Genomic DNA, 24977 nt, shown 5'->3' on the forward strand with positions numbered 1-24977 from the left:
GAAGCCAGGTCATACAGAACTCCCACACCTCTGAGGACTTTGGCTTTAGTCTAGAGCAAGGGGAAACCAGGATGAAATGGAAGGAAAAACTGCAAACATCAAGCATAAAGCCTGCATGGGGCCCTAAAATAGCAATTACCAAACTTTCTAGACTCAAAAGTATCGAGGACACGGACATTTACTATCTTACAAATTACAAACGAGTAACTTGAAAGAACATGCCAAGACACATGTCTTCATACATGACACAGCTTCTGAAACCCCACTGAGCAGGGTGTGCACTTTAGCACCCAGCAATCCTCTGGCTGCCCTTAGAGAATGAACAGAACACGTGCTGCTGACCCCCAGAAAGTAACCAAGGAAGGTGCACCTCATCCCCAAATCCTAACCGAGGAGCCTCCCTGACCCCCAGAAAGTAACCAAGGGAGGTGCACGTGCATCTCCAAATCCTGACTGGGGAGCCTCACGTCTGACAAGCAGAAATCAGCTGTCGGGCAGAGGCGGTGCGCACCAAACCACAGGCCCGGAGGGGCACTTGTGAGCGCAAACCCCGTGGTCTCTTCACTCCGCCAAACGTTTTCCTACTCCCAGCAAAGTTCTAAGCAGGATCACCGCAACGCGCTGCTACGAAGATCTCGGGAGCGGACGCCTGGACGCTGCTTCCATGACGCGTGCCCAAAGCTTTCGTCCAGACAGTTGACCGCCCAAGGTCCCTCAGACCAACACCTTCGAATCATCGTCAGTCACTTTCAAGGATTTTTCCATGTTTAAGGTCTTTAAAACACACTGCATCAACAAAGCGTGAGCTCCCCCGAGAGACTTTGCCCGGAACGCGTCCGGCGCCCGAGCCGGTGCTGAGGCTGCCCCGCCGGCCCGGCCCGGCCCGGCCCGGCCCCTGCTGACCGAGCGCCGGGGGACGTCGGTCGGACCGCGAGGCGCTCACGCAGGGCGCACGCCCGGCCGGGGTTCTCGGCACCGACCCGGGCTCCTGAGCGCCGCAGGCCCCACACGCCCGCACAGCGGGGCCCGCCCACCCCGCCCGCCGCGGCCCGGCGCGGCCGACAGCCCAGCGGAGCGGCCCGGAGCCTCCTCCCGCGACAAGCCCGGCGCCCCGCACGCCCGCACCGGCCTCGCGTCCCCCGCCGCCGCCGCCGCCTCGCCGAGGGGCCCATGGCTGCCGCCCGCAGGCTCCCGGGCCCCAGGCCGACGCGGCCCGAGGTGGCCCCGGCCCGTCCCCCCAGCGCGGGGCGGCTCACGTACCTCCTGCGCCGGCTCCTCCGCCCGCTCCCAGGGCGGCCGCCATGGTGCTCGCGGGCCCGGCCTTCGGGCGCGCCCCGCCAAGCCAGCCGGTGGGCCGCCGGCCGGCCGGGGCCCGGGGACGCGCGGTGGGGGACGGGGGGCGGCGCGCCGGGACCGGGACAGGGCGACGAGGCCGGCAGTCGCGGCCACTCCGTCCCGGCTCCTCCGCAGGAAGAAAACAACAGACTATCGCAACATGGCCGCCGGCCCGCCCGCCGCCGCGGTGCACGCCGGGATGATGGCGACCGGCAGGGCGGGCGCGAGCCGCCTCCGCGGCGCGGCGGCTCCGGGCCGCCTCGAGGGACGCAGGGCGAGCGCGGAGGGCGAGCAGGCGGGTGGCCGCGGCGGTCGGCTCCTGCAGCCGCAGGGTTGGCGTTGGCGGCGGCGGCGGCGGCGGCTGCCGGCCGTAGTCCGGTCCCGGGTTCTGTCGTACGGCGCTTTGCAGCAGTTGGCGCCGCGCTTTCCGGCCGGCGGCCCGCGGAGCGGTGGGCGGGGCGAGCTCGGTGAGGCGGGGCCGCGTCGGAGGCCCGCGGCAGGTGCTTCGCGGACGCGCGGGGCCCGGGAGGTCGGCGGGGGTCGGCGCTCCTGAGCCTGAGCGGGCGGAGCGGTCGGAACACGAGGTGGTAGTAAGTGCGGTGAGGGAGAGGGCGCGGGGCTGAGGCAGCCCTGTGTGCTTGTTGGCAGCGGACTGCACACCTGGACTATGACGGCGGGGCGGGGGCCGGGGCGGGGGGGTGGGGCTGGCCGGGCGGTCGGCGGGAGGAGGAGGCTGAGCCGACGCTCGGGGCCGTCCGAGGACCTCCCGGCGCGTGCGGCCGCGAGCCCCGGGAAGACCAAGGGGCTCGGGAAGCGGTCAGCTGCCGAGGGGACCGGGGCCAGTGCACCCAGGACTTCGGGGCATTTCCCCGAAGCTGTAGGGAGCACGAGGAGGTTCTAACAGCAGAAGCTCCGTTGTAAAGTTTCGTCGTTTAGGAAACCGGCTGTGACAGCAGAAGAGCGCATGGGCGCCGTGGGGAGATAAGACACCTGTTGGGAAGCCTCCGTCTCCGTCCACACAGGAGGAGGCTTCCTGGACGGGAGGACAGAGGGGCGTGTGACAGCGCCTTAGCGGTAGCCGACGCGAGCTATAAGATCTCTAGAACTTTTGCAGACGTTTGAGGTTTTGCACAATAAAATGTTTGGGAAAAAATTAGCTTTCCTGGTTTAATAACTGATGTAGGTAATTCTCATCTGAAATTTTTTTGCAAAACCATTTTGAAAGTTATTTTGGGGATCCCTGGGTGGCTCAGCGGTTGGGTGTCTGCCTTCAGCCCAGGGCATGATCCTGGAGACCCGGGATCGAGTCCCGCGTCGGGCTCCCTGCAGGGAGCCTGCTACTCCCTCTGCCTGTGTCTCTCTCTCTCTCTCACTGTGTGTGTGCGCCTCTCATGAATAAATTTTAAAAATCTGTTTAAAAAAAGAGAGAAGGATGGTTCAAAAAACCAAATACACAAAGATAAAACAATCTCATGGATACTTTGTAGCCAGGTTATAATTGAGGAAAGAACTCTGTCGTCTCAGTTTTGAACAACCTAAAAATGAATTTCTCTAGGACCAGAATCTCTTAATTTTTTCATCAATCACCTGCTGGAAAAACTTGAGCACAGACACCAAATCTTGATGATTTACTGTGAGTAGAGGTTTAACAAAACCCCTTTTCTTCTCAACAGAATTCACTTTGGGTTGAAACCTAATGAAAGTCAAGCCTAGAAACCTAATGAAGTCAGGATATCAGCTGTGTTATAAAACATCATTGCTTGTGTTAAAGATGCTCTCCAGCTGGTACACTGCTTCTGGCTGGAGAAAATGGAATGATCTTTTAACATCTATCAGGAAGCCAGACCTTTAGGCTCTCTTTTAACTGAGTTTGGAAATTTAAAAGATAAACTCAGATGACTTGTTCCAAGATGTATCGGTTCCCACAGTCAAGGACCTCTAAGCCAGAGCAGCTCCTATACCTTATCTTGCACCTGAGTTGCATCGCAGCTCAGTGAGGAGCTCATGCATGCCTATGTGGACTGCAGGGAGGAGCACCCGATAATGCCCTGCTCCCAATGTGTGTTTCTTCTCTGTCCTCTTACATGAAGCTGCTGCCAGGTGTGACATTACAGGGGTGTAAGTGATTGAATGTAAGAAGCCCTGCTAAGGAGCACTTATAATTTTATATATCTCCCACTGAAAATCGTACAAATTCAGCTTTGTTTTTAGTTAAAAATTAATATAGAAGCTTTCCTCTTCTGCCAACATGGACCAAAGAGTCTAGCGCCCCTCCACCCTACTATAAAACAGATTTTTTCAGGGAAAAAAAAAAATGTGTTAGATTGCTGGATTTTAGAAATTAAAACAAATGTCCAGGAGATCAAGAGAGAAGCGGGGGTAGGGGGGAGAGGGCTGAGCTGTAAGTAGTGAGCATATAAGAAAAGTAGGTTTCCCTGAGAGAAGTACCTCTGTTAGGACTGCTAATAGCAAATAAGTCTTTAGACCTATGGTGGGGTGAGAGAGTATGAACATGATGCTCCCTGGTTAAGTCAGAGATCCTGGAAGGGCTTCCTCAAATTATACATCCCTGTTTTTCACAGTTTAAGATCAACCAACTATGAACTCAAAATCAGAGATCACAAAACACACAAAAGAAGAAACCACTGTAGTTGAGAGTTGGAAAAATAGAAACTGTAGATTGCCCTTTCAAGGACCTCAGATATTGAAATGAAGAGAAACAAAAATACATGAACTATGTAAGGAAATGAGTGAAAGTGAGAAACCAAGAGGAGACCCCACAGTGACCAGAGAAACCCGTAGCTGTTATTTTCTTCCCAGCCTTCTCCTCAGTCTTGTCCTAAAGCCATTAGGTGACACTGGTGGTGACATGACAGGAGTGGAGGAGGTGGAGTTGGCTGTGCTGACCCAGATCTGAGTATCAGACTCTGCCCCATAAGAGAGCTGCCCTTTTGAGATCAAAAGGATGAGGAGTATGCCCTTGTTGACTGCAGCCCAGGGTAAGGAGGGCAGTGCAACAGGAGAGTCCCAGCCTGGGCAGGATACCAGGACATCACCCCAGGGTGTGGGCTCAGCATGAGGTGGGAATAGCCTCAGGGTGAACTGGGATGTCAGCACAGCAGCACTGTGAGAGTGCTTCCATGCAGGTGGAAGGTGGGGTACGGGGGATCAGAACTGGGTGTTAGAGGGGTTGGAGCCCAGAAGCCATCTGCGAGGGCAGCAGAGCTGCAACAGGGACAGCCTGCTGCCTGGAAGCAGGAAACTGTCCACACTGTAATGACTGTTACTGGGACCTTGTGCATAAATGAATAGGGTCTGAGGACAAGAGGAAAGGAAGGTAACAAAATTAACTTCTTATTGATGACTGTAAGTGATAAGTAGGAAGAAAATCCTTGTTGGAAATACATACTAAGGTAGTTGAGGGTGATGCAGTGTCAACTTAGAGACTTGTTCTCAAATGGTTCAGAGAAAAGGGTTTGAAGTCACCATATGTTCAACTTTTTTATAAGTTTTGTATTGCTTTGAAATAAAAAAAAATAATTGGAAAAGGACAAAAGAGAACAGTCTTTAAAAATGTAATTGTTGAATTGTGATGGTATCACAGGTGTGTGCACATGTCCAAACTCATCCAGTTGTGTACATTGAATATGTGCAAGTTTTTGTGTATCAATCATACCTCCATGAAAGGATAACAAAAGGAATTGTTGAAGTAAACAGATGAGACCCAGTTGAGGACATGCAGGAAAGGATTGTCCAGAATGGACCACAGAGAGGAAAGGCATGGAACAGCGTGAGTGAGGCATTTAGCAACTGGGAGGGCCGAATGAGACAGACTGCAGGTCTCGGGCGGGGAGGTGGGGTGCAGAGGACAAAGACAGTGAAAGAGAGTCAGTATTTGAAAAGAGGACTCCTGAGAGTTTTCAAGAACCAATGAAAGATATCAGTCCACAAACACAGGAAGCATGATGAGCATCCAGTAAGAAAAACTAAGAGAAATCTACACCTAACTGCATGTGGTGCAGCTAAGAAATATATCCCAAAAAGAGAAGACCTTAAAAGAAACAATAAATAAAATCATTTAAAAAAAAAAAGGGGGGCAACAAAAAAGAAACTGCCTCATCTGGTCATGCCAGCGCAGCTGAGGCAGGCTTCCCGCATTGGAACATGAAAACTGGACAGATGTCAGACACACTGTTTTTTTTCTTTCTTTCTTTCTTTCTTTCTTTCTTTCTTTCTTTCTTTCTTTCTTTCTTTCTTTCTTTCTCTTTCTTTCTCTTTCTTTCTTTCTTCTTCCCTTCCCTTCCCTTCCCTTCCCTTCCCTTCCCTTCCCTTCCCTTCCCTTCCCTTCCCGATACAGAGAGAGAGGCAGAGGGAGAAGCAGCCTCCTTAGGAAGCCCAATTTGGGACTCAATTCCAGAACTCCAGGATCACGCCCTGAGCTGAAGGCAGATGCTCAACCTCTGAGCCACCCAGGGATCCCCAGACAGACTGTTTTCTGACATTTGACAACACGCAGTACTGGACCGCAGTCACCCAGAGAGAGGAAACCAGCAAAGTGGGCCTTACCGTCCAGCTTTCTGGCGGGAAGCACTTTCTGGACCGTAGGAGAGGGGGGAAACACAAGTAAAACACAGTGGTTGTGATGATTTGAGAGATTGGAGTTTGGAGGGGCTACTGTGGGGCATTTGTGGGTCTCAGTGCCAGACATGATGGAGCTATGTTGAGAAGCTTCAGAAATCTGCATGAGGTCACCTCAAATGTGTTGCTGCAGGTGAAATCCCAGGAGGACAGGACAGGAACTAGAAGAGTCAACTGTAAATGGAACCATTCCCAGAGCTCACACCACTGTCCCCATGACCTCCAGGAGCCAGTCTTCAGAGCTCCTGAGTTATGTGTCCACTTTGGGTATGGCTGCTCCTCCAGTCCCTAGGCCAGCATTTCCCAAAGCACCATCCATTTTAGAAATTTGCTTTAAAATCATTTTGGGGGGACACCTGGGTGGCTCAGTCATTTGGGTGTCTGCCTTCAGCTCAGGTCATGATCTCAGGGTCCTGGGATTGAGTCCTCAGGTTCCAGGCTCAGTGGAGGGTGGGGGAGGTCTGCTTTTCCCTCTCCCTCTGCTGCTCCTCCTGCTTGTGCTCTCACATGTGCTGTCTCTGTCTCTCATAAGTGGATAAAAAATATTTACATAAATAAAATCATGTTTTGTGCCAGTTTTACCAAGTTTTGATTTCTGGAAGTTGGATCAGGAAATGCTCACCAAAATATAAACCACATCCAGAGATGTTTCAAGTTGGGAAATGTTAGGTTATTCGACCTAACTTTCTTTCACTGCTCCTCTCATGGAACTCTACAGTGAATTCAAATTTTACAGTTGAAGACCTAGGTGCTTCCTTAACTTTACAATTTCAAGCTCAGGAATCTGGGTGGGGGTGGGGGTGGTGAGGTCTTTAGGAAGCTTTGTGCTCTGCGGCAACTTCAGAGTGATGTCTCATGGTGCAAGTGGAGTTGATGAAGGTGAGGGAAGGAGGCTCACCAGGCACAGATGTCCACTGCTCGGCATGTTCCTAGACTTGAGTCTGTAGCTGGGTGTGCACCTGGCTTGCTGTGGCATGGGGAGAAAGTGCACAGCTTAGTCACTGGCACAGTGCCTTAGATTACAGACCGCTTCAGGCCAAGGCAGAGATGCTGATGAAGCCATACCTTGCATTGAAATAGCCCCATTTCCCCAGGGAACTCAGAAACCTCACTCATCCCCTACACCACCTATGGTAAGGCAGTGAAATAGTCTCACCTTACAGGTGAGAGCTAGCTGGCCCAGATCACAAAAGGAGTTCACGATGCCGCCCTCTGTGACAGCCCACTCCACACCCTTCTGGGTGCCCGCTGGTGTCCATGGAGTAGGGCCTTGCCTGTCCCAGGACCTCAGCACAACGGGACAAACCCTTCTTCCCTCCCTGCACCTGCACATCTACCCACTTGATCCCCACACACACTTCGACCTGAACCCTCACAGTTTTCACAGGCACACTCTGACACACACTCAGGCATCTGCAGTGGGATCCTTTCGAGGGGTTCATTACCGTGACTTACTTATTCACCCAGTTCCTCTCAGTTATTATTTTCTGTAATAATTCTTTTGATGGTGCCTGTTTTTCTCTCAATATTAAGAACATTTTCTTTATAAAGATATTAGAAGGATATCATCCTAATGTGTGCTAAGAGTAAAATATGCTATATAAATTAGATGGTTTTAGATGTAAAGATGTTAAATAATGCGTTTGGTACTGACAAGTGGAATAAGCACCAGGATATCAAATATACACCTGAGCAATATACAGTGGAATGGCATGCAAAACCTGAGGTCCCGAGCCTCATTGCTTTCTTAAATTTCAGTTGCATCTAAGTGTAAGGTGGTAACTGATAAATTGATTACAGAGCAACAATAAGTCTCATTCTCATTTCTAGCATAAGAGTGGAGGCCCACATCAGAGACAATCCCGCTTCTTAAGTACAAGTGTGCTAAGGAAACCGTGAGCACCACAAGATGTTTCTTTTGCTAACAGTGACTTATCGTGTGATATGTGAGGTCCCTGGTTATTTTGGTAAGATACAGTTTGCAATCGTGTTTCAGAAGTATGTTAACCTAATCCAGTCGAGAAATGGGCAGAAGACATGAACAGACATTTCTCCAAAGAAGACATACAAATGGCCAACAGACACATAGAACAATGCTCCACATCACTCAGCTTCAGGGAAATGCATATCAAAACCACATTGAGACACCACCTCACACATGTCAGAATGGCAAAAATTAACAAGTCGGGAAATGACAGTTGTTGGCGAGGATGCAAAAGAAAGGGGAACACTTTTATACTGCTGGTAGAAATGCAGACTGGTGCAGCCACTCTGGAAAAGAGTATGGAGGTTCCTCAAACAGTTAAAAATAGATCAACCCTATGACCCAGCAACTGCACTACTAGGTTTATCCAAAAGACACAAATACAGTGATTCAAAGGGGGTGCCTGCACCACAGTGTTTATAGCAGCAATGTCCACAATAGCCAAACTGTGGAAAGAGTCCAGATGCTCATTGACAGATGAATGGATAAAGAAGATGAAGTATCTATATATACAATGGAATATTACTAGCAGTAAAAAAAAAAAAAAAAAAAGACTGAAATCTTGCCATTTGCAACAATGTGGATGGAACTAGAGAATAGTGGACTGAGTGAAATATGTCAATCAGAGAAGGACAATTACATGGTTTCACTGCTGTGGAATTTAAATAAAACAGGGTCACAGAGGAAGGGAGGGAAAAATTAAAAATAAGACAAAATCAGAGAGGGAGACAAATCATCAGAGACTCTTAACTCTAGGAAACAAACCAAGGGTCAACTGGAGGGGAGCATGTAGGGGGATGGGGTCACTGAGTGACAGGGATGGAGGAGGGCGCATGATGGGGTGAGCACTGGGTGTGATATCAGACTAATGAGTCCCTGACCTCTAGCTCTGAAACTAATAATACACTATATGTTAATTAATTGAATTTAATTTTTTTTTAAAGCATGTTTACCTACAGACAGTGCTTATGAGCATTGCAGATGGCACTGGCAGCCCCCCTCCAATCTTTTCACTTTTTCCCTTTGCTGATTCACACGTGGGAAGCAGGCAGATGAAGCGCCAGGGATGCACCAAGGACAGAGAACGAGGCAAAGCTGCTCACCTCACGTACAGGCCGCCCAGGAGATAACCCCTGTCTGATCACGTCCATATCATGGAGGGTCATGTGAAATCACTGCATGATACTAATAGCAGCATTGGGAATTGGGTAAAAGCAAATAAAATTGTGCTTCCCAAAGCAGCAATGTTAAATCACCTTTTAAATGGCATCTTTTGTCTGCTTACGAACATAACTGACCTTTCCCCACGGGTCTGTTGCACATTTGTTCCTGATGAGTTCAAGCTCTCACCCTTTCCTTGCTCATGTTGTTTTATTTTTCTGAGTCCAGACTGCATGGGTTATCTGAATTCTCATGATTCTTACTGCACTCTCCATTATGCCAGCTGACAAGTGGCGACAAGTTACTCATGTTGCCCTCCTTGCCTTCGCCTTCAAGTCGCCTCCCAGAGAGCGAAGGACCCAGTCTCTGCGTGTTTGCGTCCCACTAACATTGCACGTTCACCCAGCCCCCATGTGCAGAGGCATGCCAGGCCTGGGGCTGGGTAGCGGAGGTGAATGGACCAGGGTGCTGCCCAGCCCTGGGGAGCCCTACCTAGCCTGGCGTCAGCCAACAGCCCTGTGCGGTCCACACAAGAATAGCTCAGTTCCTGCGGTGACTACAAAACTAAATCATTAAAACACCCTCATATTGGATGAAGTTAGAGATCCCTCAGAATCATCATGCCATATCCCAAAGCTGGCCCTGTCACTCTACTAACCATAAATTTGATTCCTCGGATATCAACTGCTCATTAGACAAAGAAATCTGGCCATCAATTGTTGCAATAAACATTAAACTGTTGTTTGTTGTTTTGACTAAAGACAAATCTCGTGAGGACACGACTGCATGGAGCCCCCAAACATTTCTTGGGAGCTTTCTGTGTGTCTAACCCCACGGCAGTCATTTATGTGCCTGAAGCTTAGTCTCCTTCTTTATGGGTGAAGGGCAAACACTTAGCTATGTCCCAGGGGCTTGGTAAGTACACTGTGGAGTTCCTATAGCTTTGAACACTTGAGGAAGGATCAATGTTATATAAAGGTTTTAAAAGGAGAAACTCTTTGCCCTATTCCTTCTACAATAGTAGGATTGTGGGGACATCTGTGTAACTCAGTGGTTCAGCGTCTGTCTGCCTTTGGCTTGGTCCGGGGACCAAGTCCCACATCAGGCTCCTGACAGGGAGCCTGCTTCTCCTTCTGCCTGTGTCTCTGCCTCTCTCTGTGTTTCTCATGCATAAATAAATAAAATCTTAAAAAAAGAAAAGAAAAAAGAATTGTGGGCCACAGTATGTGATAGGCTATAAGGAAACAGAGGCCATGTGAAAATCAAGGACTTGACCAAGGTAGGGAAACTAGGAGAATCTGAGCCAGGACAGACACCCTGTGTGGTAGATACTTATTCTAACAAGTTGGGGAGATCACCTCCTCTTTGGGGGATTGCTTTCTCCTACCCCTACCCAAGTCTGTGGCTGGGGGGGCCAATGGGTTGCTGTACCCCACCTCAGTAGTGGCTGGGGAATGGCCTGAGCCAGGGTAGAATCTGTTCAGCATACTCCCTCCCACCACCACCATCTTCCAAGGCTGCCCATAGAGATGGGCATGTAACCCAAGCCAGGGGTCCTCTTCAGGACTCTGCACCACAGCTGGGGGGTGGGGCGGGGCCTTCCTTTCAGGCAGTGAGGTTGGGAGAGCATGGCCCGAAAGGTGCCAGTGGGCCATGTCCTTCCTAAAGGAAAACCCTGGGCTCAGAAGATGAGAACGAAGAGACAGGAATGAGAGAGTCCAAAAATAATGTCTCGCAACTTCAAAGGATGGAATTTTCACCAGCAGAAAATGAAAGGAAGGTGGGTTGCTGGTTTCTGAGTGGTAGATAAATACTTAACACCTGTATAAAGTCTAAACAGTCCTATCCAAAGGCATTTACCAAGTGTTTTTTCAACTTTTCATTCAACCACCTGCCATTGTAACATGCTACACAAAGTGCTGGGAATGATAACAGCGATGTAAACCATTTCTGGCCAGAGGGGTTTGAATGTGGCGTAAGTGATGAGGGAGGACCAAATATGGAGCAAGAGTGAGCAATTCAAGTAGGTGGAGGAGGGGGAAGCATTGTGAGAATGATGGCCCAGACAGATCAAGGGGAGCAGGGTCTGGGTTTGTGGTGTAATCCACATCGAAGGGGATATGACTAAGCCATTTTTAATTTCCAAGCCTTTGATACTGAACCAGAGCAAAAGACATGAACAGATATTTCTCTAAAGAATACACCCAAATGGCAACAGGCACATGAAAAGATGATCAAAATCGCTCATTATCGGAGAAATACAAATCAAAACTACAAGGAGGTGGCCCTTTACACCTGTCAGAATGGCTAATACCAAAAACACAAGAAATAGCAGGTCTTGGTGAGGACATGGAGATAAGGGATCCCTTGTGCTCTGCTGGTGAGAATGCAGACCAGTGGGTCTTCTGTGGAAAATAGTATGGAGGTTCCTCAAAAAGTTAAAAACCATGTGATCCAATAATTCCACTACTGGGTATTTGTCTGAAGAAAATGAAAACGGTAACTCAAAAAGATATAAGCACCCCCATCAGCATTACTCACAATAGCCAAATATGGAAACACACACAGAATGGAATATTATTTAGCTACAGAAAAGAATGAAATCTTTCCATTTGAGATAACCTGGACAGACCTCAGAGGGCCGTCTGCTCAGTGAAATAAATGAGACAGAGAAAGGCAAATAGTATATGAGCTCTCTTATATGTTGGATCTGAAAATAGCAACAACAAGCTCATAGAGAATAAACTGGTGGTTGCCAGAGGTGGGAAGTGGGGCATGGGAGAAATGGGTGAACTAGCATGGGTTTGTTTTGTTTTGTTTTACTTATTTATTTATTTAAGTTTAAATAAACTGAATAGGGATGCCTGGATCGCTCATTTGGTTAAGTATCTGCCTTTGGTTCAGGTCATGATCTCAGGGTCCCGGGATCAGACTCCCTGCTCAGCAGGTAGTCTGCTTCCCCTTCTCCCTCTGCCTGTTGCTCCGCTTGCTTGTTCTCTCTCTCTCTCAAATAAATTAAATCTTCAAAAATAAATAAATAAATAAATTGAATCAATTTTTTAAAAGATTAATATGTGTTTATACAGTAAACTTTCATATAAAGCTAAAGTATAAAATAGATGCACAAGCATAACAAATATTCTGGGCTGGACACTTCACTGGACTGCATGGTGGCTCACAAGGGAATTCCACATTTCACGGAAAGTTTGTAAGACATTAGTCTTTAAAAAAAATCATGGTACATCTGAAAGATCACATCACAATAAATCAGGCTTTTCTGCATCCACATATGGTCATAGAACCCTTTGAATTCTGTTGATTCCTTCCTATCACCATATCTTAATTTCCACTGAGCAATTTCATTTGTAAACATTTGTCATTATAAATACTAAAAGCCTCAGATCTATTAGTCTGAAATTTTTAACACTTGAAAATCAAAAAGGAATATTCTATTAGAAGTTGGGGGTTTTAATTAAATATGGAAACAGAAAGAAGACAACTAACTCATCACACTGTCAACTTACCAGCTAGATGCTGATTTTTAAGATCATTTGAGATGTAATGCTTCAAAAAAGAGATCTCATTGACTTAAAGCTTCCTAAGCACATTTTTTAAGTTGGTTTGAGTTTTGCAGCTAGGTTGTATTGTTCCAGGTTACTTTTTATTTTTATTTTTGTAAAGAATTTTCACATTATTTTTTAAAGGTTTTTTTTTAGTTATTTTTTTAAACATTTATTTATTTATGATAGACATAGAGAGAAAGAGTGGCAGAGACACGGGAGGAGGGAGAAGCAGGCTCCATGCCGGGAGCCCAACGTGGGACTCAATCCTGGAGTCCTGGAGTCCCGGGATCACGCCCTGGGCCAAAGGCAGGCGCTAAACCGCTGAGCCACCCAGGGATCCCCCTTTTTAGTTATGTATTTGAGAGAAAGTGCGCAGGCGCACACATGAGCAAAGGGAGGGGCAGAGAGAGGAGAAGGAGTCACCCCACTGAGCAGGGAGCCTGATGCAGGACTCAATCCCAGGACCCCGAGATCATGACCTGAATCAAAGGCAGACGCTTCACCAACTGCGCCACCCAAGAGCCCCTCCAGCTTACTTTTTAAATGAAAAATCCATGAAATCTCCTCTCAAGTCAAATGTAACCACTTGACTGTACTGGCTGGGCTTAAGATTTTTTTCTCCCAGAGGAAAAAAAAATCAAGAAAACATTGAGGTCCAGATTTTGTCTTTAAAAAAAAAAAAAAGACTATGCTCCTGCCCATCTGCTGAGCAAGTAATCATACCTGCATAGGTATGAAAATGGAAAGTCAAACAAGAATTTTTATGTCATCTAGAAGCTACAAGTTCATGTGAAGACAAATAGCAGATGAAGAAACGGTATGTCAGTCAGGAGGGGCCTGTTGCAGAGCTGGATGGAACATGAGTGAAGCACCAGCCCAGCCAGTACTGTCAGGGAAGGCAGCAGGGAAACCGAGTTTTACAAAAATTTCTGAGCACCTGGGTGGAGCACAAGGCATTGCAGTGCCGTGTACAGGCACAGTGGGCAAAGGTATCATTTCTTAGCTCTGTGATCCAAGATTTTAACACTTAAAAATAATGTGTTGAAAGGAGGAAACTGAGGCCTGCATGGTGGACGTGTCAAAGTGACCACTCAGCCTCTCCTCCAGTGTTTTGAGCAACGTCCTCCCCTTGCCACACACACACTCACATACACACATGCGTGCAGCTCATGATGGAACCAGGCTTCTGGACTGTGGAGGGAGTGGCTTGGAGTATTTTTCTACCCACAAATAGTACACCTCCCGAACGGAATTCTAGTAAACCTAATACTTGCCATCCTCCACATTTCTACTGTGATTTTATGTGCACGTCCCATACAGATTGATACCGCAGGAAAGTACCCTGCTGGTCCACCCTTTGAGGGGCTACCAGATTTCTCCACTGTACAGGAATTTTTCCCTTTGTAATGAGTAAGTATCTTGTGCGCAGATACTTTGAGACCATGTAAATATTCTATTTCTAATCGAATATCATCCACTAGTTTAGCATTCATTTTTCCCTAAATTGATTATTATTATTATGTTGGGCACCAAATGATGCTTTTGTGCTTCATAATTGTACATGTATTACTTGTAAAGCTAAGGAAGAGCTTTCACTGCTTCTCATGTATTTATTCAATTATTTATTTATGTCCAGATGGACTTGTGGGTTTTTTTTATCTTATAGATTATCACCTATTACTGTTGTTGTTTCTTGTGCTCGGACTGTCACAGATTTGTGCATTGGAAAACCCTTCTGGTTGGATCTGATATCCTCTTGCCTTTAGCTTTCAAGTATGTTATGGAGCAAATGTTCCCCCTCCACTTCCCTGGATTCGTATGTTGAAACCCTAACCCCCAGTGTGACAGTATTAGTGGGTGGGGCTTTTAGGAGCCAATGAAATCTAGATAGTCATGAGTGTGGGGGCCCCCATGATGGGATTGATGCCCTCCTGAGAAGAGACATCAGAGCTTGCTCTCCATGCCACATGCACACAACAGGATGGCTGTCCGTAAGCTTGAAGGGGGCCCTCACCAAGAACTGACCTGCCAGCATCCTAATCTCAAGCTTCCAGCCTCCAGAACTGTGAGGAATGAGTGTTTGTTGTCCATGCTGCCCTGGTTGGTGTTATCTTGTTGTCATGCCCGAACTGAGCGTATATAGTCAATCACTGTTTCCCAAAATTACTAGTTGTGTTCTTGTCCACCCCCCTTCCAGGTGGTGATGCTATTCTCTGTGATACAGTTCTGTTCACCTATTTCTGTCTGAATTTCACTGGATGTCTTCCTCCCTCCTTGTTGTCTGATTGGCTTGTGTGAAACGTTGAGTTGGTTCTGCCGTCGGAACTTTGTGAAGGACACCTCCAAACCCTCCCGCCCTGACCCTCCGCTCCCACCACCCCTACAGCTAACCCAGCTCTTCCGGCTCTGATTCCTCCCTCCTGCATTTAGTTTTTGCACAAATGAGCAAATAATGCATGTTTTCTTATCCTTATTTCTTATGTGAAAGGAACTCCAACAATTAGATGCACACAGGTTGTTCCATTATTTCTCTCTCATTCTTTCTCTCTCTCTTTTTTAAGACTTATTTATTCATTTGAGAGGGAGCATGTAAGCAGGGATGTAGGCAGAGGGAGAGAAACAAGATTCCCCACTGAGCGCAGAGTCTGATGGAGCTTGATCCCAGGACCGTGAGCTGAAATCAAGAGTCAGACACCCAAACCCCTGAGCCACCCAGATGCCCCTTCCTCTTTCTCTTTTGCTGGTGCCCTGTTACTTGGCATCTGGGTCCTGTCGGCAGTGCTCTTCCTCCTCCTTGGGTATATGGTGGCCTGTGGGTCTGCTACCTCAGCCCTTTTCACTAGAAGCACCCGTTGGGAGCACAGAGGACCCTCTAAGACTTGAAAGCTGAGTGGGCAATCCCTGGCTGAGCTCCTTTGCATATAGATGCTCCAGACAGTAAATACTGCAGAATAAATCCCATTATCTGGGAAGCTGTCCTGCAGAATGATAGAAACAGATGGTTATTAGGCAGTGCCAGGGATGCCCTCCTTCTCAGCCTGGTCTGGACATACATCTCCACAATCCCATGCTGTCAACATGGCATGTGGCCTGCAGGCCACGCGCCCTACTTAAATATGAAACCACAACAAAGTTTTCAAGGGAAGGTTGAAGGGAGATGGTTATTGGAATAGTAATAAGCGCTTTTAAGGTGGCCCTTGTTAAAATCCAAGTCCCCAGGGGAGGTGTCGGGAAGGCAGGGGAGGGAGTGAGGCGCTCCTCTATACCGTCTGGTGGAGAGCCTATGCTTGGGGTTTAAAAAGCCATGCCTGAGGCTGGGCTCCCAGGTGGTCCTGAGGTGCTAAAACCAGCCAGGGCATCCCGGTAGGGCCTGTCTTCAGGCTTGACGCCCAGGTGCCAACTCACCTAGTGGCAGGGAGCTGAAGCAACCCGCAGTCTCCCAGAAAGGCACAGCTGGTGTGGCAGCAGGATCCCTCCCCAGGCACTGAAGACCCAGCAAGATGGAAAGCGTGGGATTCATCCTCCTCCCTGCTGTGCCTGGACCATCACAGATGAGAGGAGGAAGGGTCAGGCAATCCCAAGCCTCCTTTCATGCGTTAAGCGGAAATTTATAAAAACCGATCCTTTTTGAATAATTCCTACTTGATTTTATTTGACCTAGTTGTAGATCTTCTTTTGTATAATAGATGAGAAAATGAGATTTTTTAAATGTCTGCTTTAAAGTGATAGCAGTTAGAATCATCCTGAAGGTGATGAGATAGTAGAGTCAGGATGCCAGACCAGCTACAACGGGGCCTTTAATCAAGCTGTGGCCTTCAGCAAGTCATGTCCCTCCTCTCTGTCTCCCTGTGCTTGTGTTTAGGGTAGATGATAATAGTGCCCATCTCTGGGGCTGCAGACAGGGTTGAGTGAGGTCATACACTTAGACGGTAGTTGGCCTTGGGTAACTATTGATCAGTGTTAGCAGCTTGATTGCTCCTACCATCAGCACCACCTCCATGCAGCACCACTAACAACACTGCCAACAACATCGCCATCACCCACCACCTCCACCACCACTAACAGAAACACCATTACCACCACCATCATCACCATCAACACCCACCACTACCACTACCACTAACAGGAACATCATCACCATCACCCCCACCAGCATCATCACCAACATCACCACCACCACCCAGCTATTACTAGCAAAGTTTAGACACTCTGAATTAGTCTGACAACATTCAGATAACAATGAAACAGCTGGCTAATACCAGGTCTGACTCAAGTGCTCATTCCCTAGTACCTGTGATTCACTTGGGGTGCAAGCTGGGGTTTATTTAAAATACAAACTTCTGGGGGTGCCTGGGGGCTCAGTTGGTTAAGTGTCCGACTCCTGATCTCAGCTCAGGTCTTGATCTCAAAGTTCTAAGTTCAAGTTCTAAGTTCAAGCCCTGGGCATGGAGCTTACTTGAAGAGAAAAGAAAAGAAAAAAAAGAAGAAAAGAAAAGAAAAGAAAAGAAAAGAAAAGAAAAGAAAAGAAAAGAAAAGAAAAGAGAGAAGAGAAGAGAAGAGAGAGAAGAGAAGAGAAGAGAAGAGAAGAGAAGAGAAGAGAAGAGAAGAGAAGAGAAGAGAAGAGGAAAGGAAAGGAAAAGAAAGAAAGAAAGAAAAGAAAAGAAAAGAAAAGAAAAGAAAAGAAAAGAAAAGAAAAGAAAAGAAAAGAAAAGAAAAGGTATAGGACAAAATAAAAGGTGTCAAAGATCATAGCACCTAGCCATGAACACTTCTGTTTCCTGTGTGTCACAGAATATTAATGGAACAGAAGCATATACTTAAAGTGAGCTTTGAATCTTGTTGAATCAAACCTCTGCTTGGGCAACTGAATGCAATGAATTAGTGACCAAATTGGCCTGGTTTCCAAAAGTCCACAGGTAGCTTCAGACAACCCCTCTGTTGTCATTCAGCAGAGAGCAAGAAGGAGCATCCTATCCTTTCTGGAGATGAAATGGCTGGATGGGTGTGGATAAGGGGAAGGGGAAGAGTGCCACGTGCAAGCTACATGGCTTAGGTCATGGGCCACCTGGACCTGTTTCCTCGCTGTAAGAAGGGAGTGATTTGAAGCCCAGTGGGCTTCACAGGAATGGTATAAGGTCTGAAGACATAACAATGATGGATGTGCTTTAAAAGTACAATTGAGGGCAGCCTCAGTGGTTCAGCGGTTTAGCGCCACATTCAGCCAGGGCGTGATCCTGGAGACCTGGGATCGAGTCCCACATCGGGCTCCCTGCGTGGAGCCTGCTTCTCCCTCTGCCTGTGTCTCTGCCTCTCTCTCTCTCTCTCTCTCTCTCTCTCTCTGGGTCTCTCATGAATAAATAAATAAAAATCTTTTTAAAAAATAAATAAAAATACAATTGCTATCCGAAGATAAAATAGGAAATTTTGTTGTAAAAATTTACTTATTTATTTATTTGAGAGAGAGAGTGCATGTGCATAAGCAGGGGTGGGGTAGGGCAGAGGGAGGGGGCAAGAGAGAATCTCAAGCAGACTGCATTCTGGACACAGCGCCCAATGTGGGGCTCGATCTCACAACCCTAAGATCATGACCAGAGCTCAAATCAAGAGTTGGACTCTTAACTGACTGAGCCACCCAGGCGCCCCTATAATAGAATATTTTTAAAAACATTAATGACTAGCAATTGTGAAACTGTTTCTATAGTGAAAATATGCATAAAACATGAAGTTTCCATTTTACCATGTTTAAGGGCACAGTTCAGTGACACATTCACACCATCCATCTCCAGAACCTTTTCATTTTCTCAACAATCATGAAACTTCATTCAGTAAAGTTCACAGTTTTTAGTGTAAAATTGTGTGAGTTCTGTCAAATAGATAGAGTTGTAGAACCATTTCCTCAATTAAGATCTAGAATTGTTATAGTTCTATAGTTTTAAGTTTATAGTTTTAATTGAATAGTTCCCAAAACTCCCCAAATTCCTTTTTATGCCTTTGCAGATCAACCCCTCCCACAACACCAGACCTCAACAACACACACTGAGGTCTGTTGACCTCACTGATCTGTTCTTTGATTTATTTTGCCTTTTCTAGAATGTCATATGAATGGAATCATATGCATGGAATCACACAATACGCGGTCTCCAAGTCTGGCTCTTTTATGTAGCGTGGCGCATTTGACATTCATCTACATTGTTGAGTGGGTCGGTGTTGGGTAGCTTTGCAGTGTGAAGTGGACTCCGGATTCTTTATGCACTCACCAGCCGATTTGGGTTGTTTCCAGTTGTTGGTGATTAGGAATGAAGTGCTATCAGCATACAGCACTTTTATATACAGGTTTCTGAGGGAGCGTATGTTTTTATTTCTTTTGAGTTGGGAGCATTGGTGTGAACCAACCAGGTAATAGGAGGAGTATATGTATAACTATAAGAAATTGCGCAGTTGGCTTCCAGTGGGACTGCACCATTTAGCATTTGCAGCAAAGGGATAGGAGAGCCATTGTCATTCTCTCTCTGCCCCTCCTCCATCTCTCTCTCTCTCTCTCTCTCTCTCTCAAATAAATAAATCTTTAAAAAAAATAAAATCTTTTAAAATCTAAAAAAAATTAATGTACTAAGAGTGTATGAGCAAATGCTTGTGCTAGAATAGTAAGTAAATAAGAGGAAGATATAAATGTTTACTAATAAATGCTAGGAAATAAATGCTAACCTGTGTAAGATCATATATATAAAGAAGGAAACACATGATACATTGAAAGTGGTTATCACGTATGACTAGGCTATGGGTAATTTTATTTTTGTCTCTATTTTCAGTTTTCTACAATGGCATACATTTCTTTTAGTGTCAGGAAAAAAATTTAATGAAAACAATGAACCCTGACCCATAACTTGCACCATAGTAAAAATTAACTCAAAATGGACCATAGGCTATAGTTGCTCAGAGTCCTTGTCAGCACTTGGTATTGTTAGTGTTTTGTTTTGTTTCAGATGGAGCCATCCTCATAGATGTGCCATGGTGTTTCATTATGTTTTTGTTGGCATTTCCGCAACAAGACCAAGGATGCTGAGCAGCTTTCTATGTGCTTCTTTGCCACGCATCTCTCTTCTTCAAAACGTTTGCCCATTTTTAAATCAGGCTGTTTGTTTCTTATTATCAAGTTTTGAGAATTCATTTCATATGATAGATGCAAATCTTTATCGCATGTGTACATTGCAAATAGTCTTCTCCCAGTCACTTCTTTTTTCATATCAGTATGTGATGTCAGCCAGTCTTTTTCCAAGAACAGAAATTTTTAAATCTAATGAAGCCCAATTTATCTATTTTTTTTTATGGGTTGTGGTTTTGGTGTCCTAAATAATCTTTGCCTGACCCAAAGTCGCAAAGATTTTCTTCTAGATATTTTATGATTTTAGGTTGTGCATGGAAGCCTATGGTCCATTTTGAGTTAATTTTTACTATGGTGCAAGTTATGGGTCAGGGTTCATTGTTTTCATTAAATTTTTTTTCTGACACTGAAAGAACTGTATGCCATTGTAGAAAACTGAAAATAGAGACAAAAATAAAATTACCCATAGCCTAGTCATACGTAATAACCACTTTCAATGTATCATGTGTTTCCTTCTTTATATATATGATCTTACACAGGTTAGCTTTTATTTCCTAGCATTTATTAGTAAACATTTATATCTTCCTCTTATTTACTTACTATTCTAGCACAAGCATTTGCTCATACACTCTTAGTAAATTGATTTTTTTAGATTTTAAAAGATTTTATTTTTTTAAAGATTTATTTATTTGAGAGAGACAGAGAGAGAGGGAGAGAGAGAGAGATGGAGGAGGGGCAGAGAGATAATCCACAAGCAAACTCTCCGCTGAGTGTGCAATCTGATGCAGGGCTCGATCCCATGACCCTGAGATCATGACCTGAACCAACATCAAGAGACACCTAACTGACTATGCCACCAGGCACCCCTAAGGTTTTATTTTTAAATAGTCTCTACACCCAACATGGGGCTTGAACTCACAACCCCAAGATCAGGAGTCATATGCTCCACCAACTGAGCCAGTCAGACACCCCAGTAAATTTATTTCTCAAATAAAATATCTTTTCAGAGTTTTTCTTATTGCTGAAGTAACTATGCTTATTGCATAAAACTAAAAAAATATAGGTAAATAAAAGAATAGCGTGAAAATTACCCTTAACCATACTATTTAAAAATGATTTGCCTACATCCTTTCAGATGCTTATGTCTGGAAGTGTGTATAGGTATTGTTCTATTGACTATATATAATTATACAACTTTTATAAATTAGTTGACTATTTTGTTGGTGATATTTAGACTGTCCCCTGTGTTTTTCTCTCATAGGTATTGCTGGAATGAACAGTCTCATTCACGTATCTTTGGATTTGAGATTTTTTTCTTTGGTTAGATTTCCAATAGGGTCATTAATGAGTCAAAGGCTATGGACATTTTTAATGCTCTTGAATCCCTGTCTACATCTCCTTTGCCCCCAAGAAAGATTGGATCGATGTATCATCTCTCATGCAGTTCTTGTGATTAATACATTTTTTGTGTGTCATAATTCGACTGGTGGATCATGACATCTCAGTTGGGGTTTCCCTTGTATTTGATTGCTCCTGAGGTTAAACATGCTTTCCAATGTCCACAGTCTTTCATAATGACCTCTTTCATGATTTATCTGATAGTCCTTTTACCTATTAGGTAGTATCTCTATTAGTAGGCATACTAAGGCATATTCACCTTTAGATGGAAGACATCACAAAGTTGTGTCAGGCTTGACATCTTTTCCTGTTTAGTATAATGTGCAAAAGAGACAAGGAAAATGTATTTCTATCAATCTTTATGTTGTTGGCCTCTTGATTTCTCAAAAAATAAGGAAAACAAAAATAGAACTTTTGACCTTTGAATTTTCTGTTCCCATGCCATGCTTTCAAGACAATTAAGATATAAATATTCTTTATATAGGCTCTTGTCCCTCTTAATCCATGATTGATACCCTATGTTGAAGTAGTATGGTGGCACACAAAAGAATCATCTCAGAGAATGCAAATGTTAATAAAAGATGGGTTGTCAAACATGGTTAGGCAGAGAACAATGAAGAGAGAACATAATTTGCCTTTCTTAGATGTCCTGACGGTATCATGTTAGGCACCTAACACCACTCCAGTCCCCTCTTGGTGACTGTCCTGTGTGAGCCATGTTGACAGCACCCGCTGGTGGCTATCAGCCCTGCGTGGACAGCTCCCCAAGAAAGGACCCATGTTGAAACATGGGTTGAAATTGGGTTTGAGGATGTGGGCCTGTTTCATATTTCTGACTACTATATAATGCATTTTATAAGCATAAGTTGGTCTATTAATTGGATTAGAGATTAGAAATTGAATACAGACGGTCTCAGACCTAACTGTGGTCCCACTTATGTGGTTTTTCGACTTTATGATGGTGTGAAACCGAGACACACTCAGTAGAAACTGTGCTTCGAGTTCTGAATGTGGATCTCTTCCTGAGCTAGTGACACGTGGTTCTGATCTCCCCCGTGATGCTGGGTGGTGGCCGCAGCTCTCAGCAGCAGCTCCCATACACCGACCACCGTCTATACCCACACAGCCAATCCATCTGTCACTTTCGGTACAGCGTTCCATGAGGTTCCATGAGTTACAGGAGCTACTCAACACTTTATCATCAAATAGACTTCATGTTACACAGTTTTGCCCACCTGCGGGCTAACTTGAGAGCTCTGAGCACATTCAAGGTTGACCTGGGCTATGCTGTGATGTTCAGTAGGTTTGGCGTGTGAAATGCGTTTTCTCCTTAGGATATTTTCAACCTATGGTGCGACTACCAGAACATAACCACACCCCAAGTGGAGGAAGATCTGTAAATGTTCCAAAACCAGCCAAGTCCACAATTTGAATCTCGAATCTTGTTCCTGACCATTGTAACCATTTTGATGCCAAGGAGGAGGAAGGATAAGTAGAGGTCCTGTCCTCACACAAAGGGTTGAATAACACCAGTATTGTAATCCCTTAGAGGATGTCGAGAAATCTGGGCTTGTCCAGCAGTCGTTGTGCACTTTCTCTGCTTCCATTTATTCAAAGGGAGAACAGGCATGGGTTCAGGGTGAGTTCAAACCATGCCATATAGGCTATTCTGCTTAAGGAAAACAAGATTCCCAAAATTTCAAATGGATGACCTGGATAACTAAAATTAGAATTTGTTTGATTGCATTACAAAGATATTTTTCAGCTTAGAAAATCATGCTTTATATTTCTTGTAAATATCTACTCTTTTTGTCATTTACAATATTGGGGTTCAGGGGCCCCTGGCCGGCTCCATTGGTAGACTGTGAAACTCTTGATCTCAGGGCTGTGAGTCAGAGCCCCACTTTGAGTGTAGAAATTACTTAACAATAAAATTTTAAAAAAATAAAATTAGTGAGTTGACACATTTTTTCATAATATTCTTTTTTTTTTTAGTGCACCAACACCAGTATCTTCGAAGTAGTTTGAAATGCAGTATCTTATTAACCGTGAATTCTCTTTTATTCTCACACACACAGTGCAACAGTAGAACAAACAGAGACACACCTCGTAAGTCTCTTTATTTTTTTTTATTTTATTTATTAATGAGAGAGAGAGAGAGTGCAGCAGAGACACAGGCAGAGGGAGAAGCAGGCTCTGTGTAGGGAGCCCAACGTGGGACTCGATCCCAGGGCTCCAGGATCAGGCCCTGGGCTGAAGACAGCGCTAAACCGCTGAGCTACTGGGATTGCCCATAAGTCCCTTTCTAACTGAAACGTCACTCATCAGGTATTTATCTTTCAGTATTTGGTGAAAGGTGCGCATTTTTCCCCCTTTCCAGTCTGACTGAATTTTTTTTTTTTTTTGAATAAATTTCCTTCTGGGAGAGCATTAGGGCTGATCTACAGGAGCGGAGCGAACCCATTTTGACCTCTTGAACAAGGCAGTGTGCTTGTCACAGCTCAAGTCTATGAACCAGCTAATAACTTGCAATTTAGAAAGATATGCCTGTTTGGACACCCAACTTCTCAACTTAATAATTTATTACATCAAGGCTGCTTTCTCAGGAGCTCCCAGTCCATCAGTGAGTGTTAAAACGAAACAGAAGTGAGCTTTGGGGACCCGAGAATCAGCACAAGCTGGCCATCAACACAAGTGTTACCATCTTCCTATGCCTTCCGTTCTTGAGGAACGAACCCTTCTGGTTGGACCCAGCCACCAGTTAGATTGGCAGGACCCTGAGACCCAGGCTGCTCAGTGCTAATGGGCATCTGTGGGTCCGATGCTTGGTTGTGGAGACCCCCATGTGTGTGTGACCACCAAGCGATCCATCTCACCCTAAGGGGGGGGCTCGTCAGCAGAGGGGGGCCGTAGCCTTTCAGGCCGAGTTTTTGCAGTTAAGGATTATTTGTGACAGATGAGCCCATCCTGGGAATCTTGCCTGCTTTGTGCTGCAAAAAGAACATCTCCCACCTTCTGGGGAAGGAGCCTTGACTGATGTAAACGGAAGGAAAAGCTGCGAGCTCTTCAGAAGCCATCATTTCAGGGCTTTGAAGATAAATGAGTATGTACATATTTCTACGTGCAAAATGAGACTCCCTACCTTTAGAAGGATCTCACATCTCCCTGCCTTTTGAAGCTCCCACAGATACAAAACGCAGTCATTTTCCTGGTACCGGTTAGTTTATTGATCTAGTTGGACAAAAAGAGCAGAACTATGAAAAATGACTCCGGCAAACACTCCTTTCATCTTCCGGCGGTGAGGCATCTTTAAAACCTGATTAAAACACTTCGAAACAAATGAAATGGCTTTCGGTTTAACAGCAGCAGGAAATCCCAGGATCTCCCCCGTGTCTCTCAGCTTCAGGAGCTCATGTTGGAGCCGGAAAACCGTGGTCTCAAACCTAAAGCCTGCATCCTTTGACTGTGTTTTCTTCCATCGTCCTTTTGCAACTGCTGTTGTAACATATATTATTTCCTTCCAGAAACTGTCTCCTGCGTCTCCTCCCAGATTCTGTGCAACTTGGGGAACAGGCACAGATTGCTCCAAGGGTCCCAGCCTCCCTGCAGTCAAGGAAGTGGGCTCAGATTATGGGAGTGGTCAGGGCAGAGTGGGGCAGAGCCAGGTGAAGGGTGGACACCCAGCTGGTGCAAATGGTCAGCCACTCAACACCCCACCCCTGCCCTCCTACCTCCTCTTTTGCTTCATTAACTAGCCTGGTACTGTCTGGGGAAGGGGCAGGCCACGGTCACCGTT

At 45.7% G+C, this 24977-nt stretch overlaps 1 protein-coding gene and 1 long non-coding RNA gene across 4 annotated transcripts in view; one reads left to right on the plus strand and one right to left on the minus strand.

Moving 5' to 3' along the window:
* The window catches only part of RBM33 (RNA binding motif protein 33), a 145245-nt gene extending 143281 nt beyond the window's left edge, over positions 1-1964 (minus strand). For all 3 annotated transcript variants that reach the window (XM_072776844.1, XM_072776841.1, XM_072776840.1), the window contains exon 1: positions 1261-1964. In XM_072776844.1, coding sequence (XP_072632945.1) covers positions 1261-1303 — 43 coding nt within the window. In that variant the 5' untranslated portion in view covers positions 1304-1964. The remainder of the gene's footprint in view (positions 1-1260) is intronic.
* On the plus strand, positions 1797-24708 carry LOC140604984 (uncharacterized). The gene is made up of 2 exons (XR_012007769.1): positions 1797-1925; positions 23608-24708. It is a non-coding gene; the product is annotated as an uncharacterized lncRNA (long non-coding RNA).
* Positions 24709-24977: the final 269 nt, after the last annotated feature.

This window comes from Canis lupus, chromosome 15 (genome assembly GCF_048164855.1).
Source record: "Canis lupus baileyi chromosome 15, mCanLup2.hap1, whole genome shotgun sequence".
In the NCBI taxonomy this organism is placed as follows: Eukaryota; Metazoa; Chordata; class Mammalia; order Carnivora; family Canidae; genus Canis; species Canis lupus.